This window comes from Monomorium pharaonis, chromosome 11, assembly GCF_013373865.1.
Source record: "Monomorium pharaonis isolate MP-MQ-018 chromosome 11, ASM1337386v2, whole genome shotgun sequence".
In the NCBI taxonomy this organism is placed as follows: Eukaryota; Metazoa; Arthropoda; class Insecta; order Hymenoptera; family Formicidae; genus Monomorium; species Monomorium pharaonis.
The window spans coordinates 12329755-12338982 of NC_050477.1; the positions used below are offsets into that span (position 1 = coordinate 12329755).

General features: G+C 36.2%; 1 protein-coding gene across 9 annotated transcripts in view; it reads right to left on the reverse strand.

Moving 5' to 3' along the window:
* Positions 1-9228, reverse strand: part of LOC105839711 (AT-rich interactive domain-containing protein 2) — a 65529-nt gene that overhangs the window by 28809 nt on the left and 27492 nt on the right. For 8 of the 9 annotated variants that reach the window (XM_036294124.1, XM_012686206.3, XM_012686213.3 and 5 more), the window contains exon 3: positions 2276-2373. In XM_036294124.1, the coding sequence (XP_036150017.1) occupies positions 2276-2373 (98 nt within the window). Of the gene's footprint in view, positions 1-2275; positions 2374-6331; positions 6457-9228 lie in introns of those variants that run through there. The other variant, XM_036294125.1, reaches the window with a different exon arrangement.

Consider the following 9228-nt stretch of genomic DNA (forward strand, 5'->3'; position numbering starts at 1 on the left):
ACTCTTATACGATGATACACTCTAAAGGAGAAATAGTAAATACCAACACTCAACAAGAATATGACAACAAGTAGATATTTGTGTATTTAAATTTGAAATAAAGAATGCTGGAGCCTCTTTTGTCCTTTCATTGTCCCTAATCACAATTTTTCTGAGAAGATGATGTTATTGGAAAATATATTAAAAGCTTCCAAATAAAAATCAGTAAGGAGACGTGTATTATTACAGATGATTTAATTCTTTTATTAATGATAGAGGTTGGTTGCTACTGCGTTGTCGCTATACAAAGCGAGTGAGTACACGCTTAAAAACAGAATCTACATCTACCGCTTTGTTCTATTATGTAACTTATTGGTCTTTCTATTCATGTTACTTTAATCAACAATAAATTAATAACTGAAAACATTTTTATCAATTCTTTTGTAATTATATGTGATTTACATACATTTTATTTGCATCGGCTGTGCATTATAATAACTATTTGTACACAGAGAGATAAGCTAATATTTATAATCTGTTCTTATATTCAAAATAAGTCTTAAGTTCATCTTTAGATACTGATACGGATTATTTCATTGGCTACAAAGTGTCTAAAGATAAATCCTAAGATGTCGTTACATTTAAGATCAGACTACATGCAAATACCGACCATAGAGCCATACTTAAGACGGCCTTGAAGAAAATCTTAAGAACGGGCTATGAATACCAGACGATTGCTTAGTAATTAGAAGTGAAAGGATTATATCTATGATCACCGATCAAAAGAATTATAGGAATTCCGATCCGCGTCCAAGAAACTTCCGAGCTTCCGTTTGGTGGCTCGCAATGCAAATTCGGGCGTAAAAAGTCGCGCGCGATAACGCCGGTAAGGAGCCGGAGACTCGGTGGCGCGTCCGCGCTTGTCAGCCACACGCGCCGCTAACAAGATTGTACAGGGCTCGCTTCTCTCGAGGGAGAGAGAACGGGAGCGCGTGCAAGAGAGATATAGAGGGGAAGGGTGGGAGGAAGAGGAAAGCGAGACCTAGGAACCACGTGGTGGCTCTCGTCAGCGAGACCGGAGCATGAATGAACGAACGTACGTAGTACGCGATACGGAAAATGGTGGTGGGGCGTAGGGACCAATGCCGATACGCGCGGTGTTGGCCGTGCGGCAAAACGCCGCTGCTCCCTGCCTCTTGCAGACGCTCGCGGACTGCCAGACGCAATGGAACATTGTAGCAAGCGCGACGTGACGCGCCGCGCGGCGCAGCGCCGCGTTGACGCGAGTCACCGGTGCCGGTTGAAAAGCCACTTCGATACTCGGCCGATCGAAACCGAGTCGTTTCTTTCGACGGACTTTGCGAGGTACACGCATCCGCAAACGATTGCGTAACCCAGGTAGCTCGTACACTGAGAAAAAAAAAAGATTGCAATTATCATAAATTAACTATAAGTTCTTTTCGATGCCAATTACTCATATTGGTTATTATTACGTAAGTAGTAAGCGAATGTTTAAAACGTCATTATTTTACTGCATAATTGTAATTGCACTTACACATAGAAAAATGTTTCTTTTATTTTTATCATCAATATCTTAATATTTTTATTACGTTAATGTTAAAATTTTTTTTATAATTTGTAATAAAAAATTTTTTTATTACTTAATAGAATTATATAAACATAAGATTATTATTATTAAGATTATAATAGTAATAACTATAATAAAAAATGGATCTTCCAACCATAATGTATCATGCAATTGTATATAGTCACAAACAAACCTTTTCTCTCAGTGTAGCAGGGAAAAAATTCTAGACAAAAGACCCATGTCTTCCAGACATGCATATCGCTTGCTTCACTCTATTTGCACTGATACACCATTAGGTCTCGCGGAAACACATACTGAGACAATTTTCCCTTAGAATTTACCCTTAAAATCTCGGTAAAACGTTATAGATATAAAAAAATTTTACTATAATTTTAATAAAATTACTATAATTTAATAAAATTTACCATAATTTTAATAAAATATTTTCTATAATTACTAATATTACAGTAATATTCTTTAAAGTCTATGTTATCTCACGTCATGTTATAAATGATTTAAATTTTATAAGTTCTCTCTGCACAATTTAAAAAAATTTTACCATGTTCTCTCTGTATAATTTAAACTAGGCAATAGTAGATTAACGCGATACTGGATACCTCCAATTTCCCGCAGAGAGAGAGAGAGAGAGAGAGAGTACATTTGTCAAAATACCGCTCTGTAGTGTTAAATCTACGAAGATAAACTTACCGAAGATAAATTTGTTTAAGACCGACTCCGCTGTTGATGCAACCGTTGGGCAGGTGAAATTGTTCGCACAATGACGCCCATTCATTCCTGGTATTGACCTGTAATGAATAAAAAAAAACGTATAAGCATTATTCATGTGACGTGAGAATATCCGCGTATCGATTCGGAGCTTGTGAAAGTTAATCGCGTTCGTAAAACTGTTCTTTGATATAACAAGCCTGCGTACTCGTTATTTATACCGCTTTGGCACGCCGTTCGTTATTTTAAGCTCAGGCACTTTGAAATTGGGAGTAATTCAAGGAAATCCGCATCCACTTTTACCGTGCCAAGATTTTTGTGAATTCCGTTTCACTCGTCGATCTTAACGAACAATATTTAAAAAACACAAAAATTCAAAGTTTCATAAACTATTAACTTTCCAAAAATAATCTACTATCAATTATAAATCTTAAATTAGTTATTAAAATAAGCTTAACATTCCCTCTTTTGTACAAATTATTTACATAACTCGTACTAATTATTTACATTTTGGTTTCTTGAAATTAATTAGTGTTTTTAATCATAAATGGATCTCAGGTCTCACATCAATAATTATGTTACAAATTTTGACATCAACTCTGGAGGATTAAAAGAGTATATGCCAGTCTTTCTTCTTTCTTTCTCTTTCTTTCCTCTCGCGAGATTTCTCGCTCATCCCCTTGAAGATATCTTGAGAATTTCCGGCAGTGAGATAAAGCGTAGCGTGGATATAAATTTCTGCGGCCACGACTGAAAAAATAAACTACGGTTCTCGGGTTACGTGCCACGCGGAGAAAATACATGCGCGAATAAGTAGAGCTTTGCTCCCGGAAGCCGAGACCCTAATTTCAATGACGACTTCGTTTTCATCGATTCCATGTATCCAAATAAATTTCTCTAAACTAAAAGCTCGAAGCATAGATAATCAACGTAGAAAGGAATAATCAGTCTAAAATTTTCTGAAGAGACGAGAATGTTTACCGAGAAATTCGTCGTTAAAATTAGAATACGCCAGCACCGTTGCCTTCGATTGCGGCACGACGGAATCTCATCGAGAGGCGAGTTCGTGAGTAAATCAAGATCAACATTTCGCGAAATAAATGTGCATCCGGATTAATTTCCGTAAATTACACGATGGAAGAAATCTGTATTTCATTGTTTTCTCTTTAACAATCTCCTTAAAGTTGGCTCTACTTATTCAAAGTTAAAAAAATATGTATTGTTACCCTCTAAAATGTTCTAGAGTTCTCAATCAATTTTATAAAGAGTTCTGTCGATTACCTTATGTATATTTAAAAAAATGGGATTTTATGCACAATACGCAATTGGCATTTTTATTTCTTTTTTCTACGTTTCTTTTTAACAGATGAATCGTTATTTATCACACAACAGATGATAAAAAATCTCTGTAAAGTTGCACCCATTTTTCTTAATTTGAAAAATATAAACACAATTCGACAAATAGAAATTTCTTAAGCAATATGCTAAATTTCTCAAAAATTTTTTCTACATAGACTGAAAAACTTTTAAAATAATTTTTTCATGGAAATTCAGCAATTTCGTTAGTTATAATCTGGTAGTCTTCCAAAGAATTCAATCGATTTTTAACAATCAAAATGTAGAAAATTGAAAACAAAATTATAGGTTTTTTTTTCAGTTACAGAATTGTGAAGTTTTCTGTTCCTTCGAATAGTGTTTTTAATCAATCATTTTAATTAATCTGATTGTCTTATTCGGTAGTATATTTATTTTTTTAAATAATCTTTTTAGTTTCTGGCATTCAACCATTTCATAATGATAATTAATTTGATTCTGGGCACCAAAGACCCTGTTAGTCATAAATTCGCTGACACAAACTTATAGATATACGTTTTTGCTAAATTTTCAATACTTGAAAAATACTTAAATTGAAGGTAAAACAACGTATTGCTGATTTATATGTATTATTTATTTATAATTATTAATATATGTATATAAACAATATTTATCAGTATAATCAACTTGAATTGCTAATTCACTTCTTGAGAATTTTTACTACCAACAATAAAATTTCTCCATTTCTTAAATCAAAAAATTATTATATTTTTAAAGAAAAACTGGCAAATATATATGGAACTATAATTAGTACAATTTATTGCAGGTTATTTCTCGCTTCATATAAGCAATATTACTTAGTCTTAATATAAATCTACAATCAGTTCGTAGTACGTTTTTATATTTAAGACTTTTAGGTACGATCTTAAAATATCATCAACCAATCACAAAATTGTATTATCATCTTAAGACAGTTTTGAATAAAATTCAATTATGAATACCGGCCTTATAATATTTTTTAGACATAAATTTAACAAAGTCTAACGTTCATCACTCCATATTAAACAAAAAATTACATATTAAAACAGAAATTATATATTTTTAAAAATTTGTGTGTGTGTGTGTGTAAATTAAGAAATCACAGAATTTCAGACAAATAACAATAAGCAATAAACACGACAAAAATGAAAGTGACAATCTTGTTTAAAGGATTTCTTTCGACCCGGCGCGAATCCGGAACACCAACTTCCGCGCGCGGGGATTGGCACGTGGGTCCATGGACGCGACACGTGGTCACGCGATGTAGAATTGCCGGCGGCAGTCCTGCGCTCTCAAAGTGCGCTCTAAGCGACGATGGCGACGGAGGAGGAAGAGGAGGAGTAGTAGGAGAAAGAAGAGGAAGAGAAGGAGGAAAACGATTGGGGGATGGCACGGGAATCGTGGTTCGTAAAATCAGTGACAGCCGAGCATACTGGGTCAGTGCTCTCTGGATCGGCGCCCGTGTCTTCGCTCTATTCTGGTTGCCGTTGCCATCGCCGTCGCCGTCGCGACGCTCGTCGGTGAATCGTCGGGAACGTGGCGCCGCACCGTGGACGACCGCAAACGTCCGGTCGAGCGCGGTTGCTCAGTAACCAAGTAATAATAGTTGACGACAGACAAGACACGCGACGATTTACGCGACGCGTATTTTAAGAACGCGGATGCAAAATGTCAATAATGCAGTATTGGTGCATGAGATATTAGCTCACTCGAGGACGGACACCCGGTAATTTTACAGACGAAACATCGACGCCCAGACATTCATATTCTTACAGTTCCACACAACGAAAAAACTATTTGGGTCGAGATGTAGCCTGCATTATGTTAATTCGAAATGTCATTTACTCTCCATCTCTTTCTAATTCTAAAAATTAAAAAAAAAAGCGAAAAAGTAAATTAAGTCAATTAATCAACATTGACGAAAATAGACATTAACATGCATATCTTTCTTTTATATAAGAGATTATATAGTTCAACTCCGCGCTTCATTATACAATTCAATTTGCAAAGAATGGAAACAATCAGTGAATCATGAGTCATAAAACGCCTATGAATGGGCGCATCATCATCAGTCATACACAGCCTTCCTAACATATCTTTCTGTGCGCAAAAGAAATAAATTATATGAAGCATGCTAAAAAAGAGCCCTCATTCTAATACTATTAAAATAAAAAAATCAATTCCTGTACACAGTTTCATCAATTATACACGGAGAAAAAGAGTAATTAATTCAACAAAATGTATAATTGCGGGCTGCCAACAGATATACTCAGAATACAATAATGTATGCTACTGCAATATCAATATTGTACTTGCATTAACATCAAATATTATTGTATTAAGTATATGTGCAGTGTCAGACCGCAACTAAACATTTTATTGAATCGATTACTTGTTTTTTTTTATGTACTATAACCGATTATTTTAATTTATTAGAAAACTTTACTGACAGGTACTTATTATCTGTCTTTATTTAAAAAAGAAAGATATACACACATTTACCTGATAGGTAAGTTTACTAAAAAGTTGAAACAACCGACCCTAAGTTTTGTAGAGTGACAATTGAGCTAAATCCTATTTAGCCCTATAAAAATAAAAATCCAAATTCTCTTTTAGACGTATCATTCAATGAGGTTTAGAGAATGCGAACAATCGAGTGTATTGGCTAAATTAACACGATCGCACCTGTCGATCTGATCGTGAACCGATCTCGGAGACACACACAGCTCTCGAGCCTGCGCTCAGGGAAGAAGTGGTGCACAAACGCACACGCTCGGAGGTAACATGCGTCCATTCCCGCCTAAGTTCGATCTACCGGGCGGGCGCGATTAGGTCGGTACCATTGCCACGAGGTCATAATAGCGCGACTTTGCACGACCTTGATGCAGCAATGCGAACGGCGCGGGCCGCGACGTGACGCATGCGCGCGCGGCGCGGACCCGTTCCTCGGGAGCGACGAACGACGTATCCACGTGGTTTGGCCGGGTACCGAGGCACAACTGCATGATGAAAGTGTCTTCGGCACCACGTGGTCGTTGGGGTAGGACATGGTCCCTCTCCCTCCCTCTCTCTCGCTCTCTCCCGCCTCCTCCTCTCTCGTGGCTCTCGTTCTCTCGCTTGCTCGCGCCTCTCTCCCCCCACTCTTTCATGCCGAACACACGCTGCCGCAACACGCGCTGCGCCTATGACTCTCCCGCGTCTTCCGCTTCTTCTAGCGCGCACCTACAGTGGGATCCGAGACACCCGAAGGGAAGTTGCAACAACCGGTCGTCGATTTCGGTGATTTCAGCCCATAGGGGATGCACAGATGAATCGCCGATTGCATGTCGGTCGCCCAGGTCCTACTCTAGTGAGATACTTTCGTACTCTTTTTTTTTCCCTTTGTGCTTTCCTTTCTATCTAACGAGGAATTTAATACGTGAAATCAACGAAGCGAGATTAAGTCTAGGTCGAGCCACTCCCAGAGAAATCAAGTCTCTCCTCGTTGTTCCAGCTCATTCGAGCAATTTATCATCGCAATATTAGGTCGCGGAGGAAGGAATTAATTCTGAAACCCTCTCTTACGTAAGGAAATCCATGCTCGGCAACGAAATTTACATGTGGCTCACTTCGTGTCACACCGCGCACACATGCGATCGTTTATGCATGAATACGATACAAACTTCGTATGATTATAAGAGACCTTATAAAGTCAATAATACCAATCACTAATATTGAATCAGTAATACTGACAATCTGCATATTTTTACAAATTAAGGATTATTTCTGCAATTTTTACAATTTCGGCATTCATGATAGTGGAACTATACTGATGGAAAGCTTAACGTCCTCTTCACACGACCATTATTACCATCAATATCCTTATCACACTAAAATTCGAGAATAAAAAAAATTTAGATCGATATCTTATGTCAATCCATCAATATTAATCTTATACGATAAATATATGTTAATGTTTGTGAAATCACGAAAAAGAAATTTGTTTTATCCTGGTATTTTAACTCTGATTGTATTAACTCTGATATTCCTCTTATATTTGTATACAGAATGGAAATCTGAATCATCAAAATAAAACAAAAGCAAAATTTTCGAGATGTGATGTTGGAGACAAATGTTGCGAATATCCTAAACTCTGCCAGATATGCTAATGTATCCATTCTCGAGATGAAAGAACGACTGTCCATTATATGTCTACAACGCATACTGTCTTATTTCGGCCACATAGCTAGGTACGGAAATAATAATTTCGAAAAATTGGTCATCATCGAAGGCAGGCATGTTTCCAAGTAGATAGATCAAGTAAGTAAGGAAGAGTAAAATCAAAGTAACATCAAAGATATGTATGAGAATAGCTACCGCAAACCGCAAGAGATCATTGGAACAATGTATCATTCACCTTATCACCTCAAGTGAAGATAGTCTTCAGTCTTCAGTTTAAAAATCTATGAGTGAGTGAGTGAGTGAGTGAGTGAGTGAGTGAGTGAGTGAGTGAGTGAGTGAGTGAGTGAGTGAGTGAGTGAGTGAGTGAGTGAGTAAGATAGTGAGAAAGAGAGAGAGAGAGAGAAAGAGAGAGTAAATTAGTGAAAGAGTAAGAAAGTTAGTATTATTGACTACATAATGTACCGATAAAACGAGTGCCATTAGAATTCTAGACCACGCTTGCTTGAGCAACAATGGGAATACTAATTGATCTGTTAAAATAGCGTTTTACTTTCGAAATTTGAAAAGCTTTAACTCATCTCTAATTACGCCAACGCTAGTTTTCTTGATTTGTTAAAAAAAGGGAATAACAATGCATGAAACAACACAGCATGCCTGTTTCACATTTTCATTACACAGAAATTAGTATTTTACTTTTTGTCCTTTGTTCGGAATTAATTCAAATATATAATAGTTTTCCATATAACTCTAAGAGAGTTTTATGGAGACTAAATATCATATACAGATAAAACTTTCTCTTAGAACTTACTTGCAAAATCATTTAAGTCGTGAAACAATATAAATTTTTAAAAATTTTACTATAATTTTATAAATAATAAAATTTAACCAAAAATTCTTCAAAATCTTATCCTACGTTTATCATGATTTTGAGGATAAATTGTACGAAAAAAATTCTCTGTGCAAAAGCACAACAAGAATCCTATTGTATAATTCTTTGAAGGAAGAATATCAACTATTCTAAAAGTAGGATGTTAATTTTTCCTAGAGATTAACAATTGTGATATATTGCTGCGGAAACCTCCGCTCGTCGATTATACACGCGCTTTTGTATTTTGCTTGCTGCTCGCAGTTGATTACAGCGAAAATTGCGACGATATCGTCACTGGATATCGATGGGAGCGGAGGAACAATGGGCTGATTATCGCGATTGAATGCTAAACCGAGGCATTCAATCACTCGATAAAATCTCATAGATTAGGATATCTCACCTCTTTAACGGAATTAACACATAGTATATTCAATGTTGAAAAAATATATTAATCCAATTTTTTGTGATAAGTCACATTGTTATTTCGAGAAAAATGTAATCGTAATAATACTTATTCTTATTATACTTCTTCGCAAGAATATAAAAGAACAGG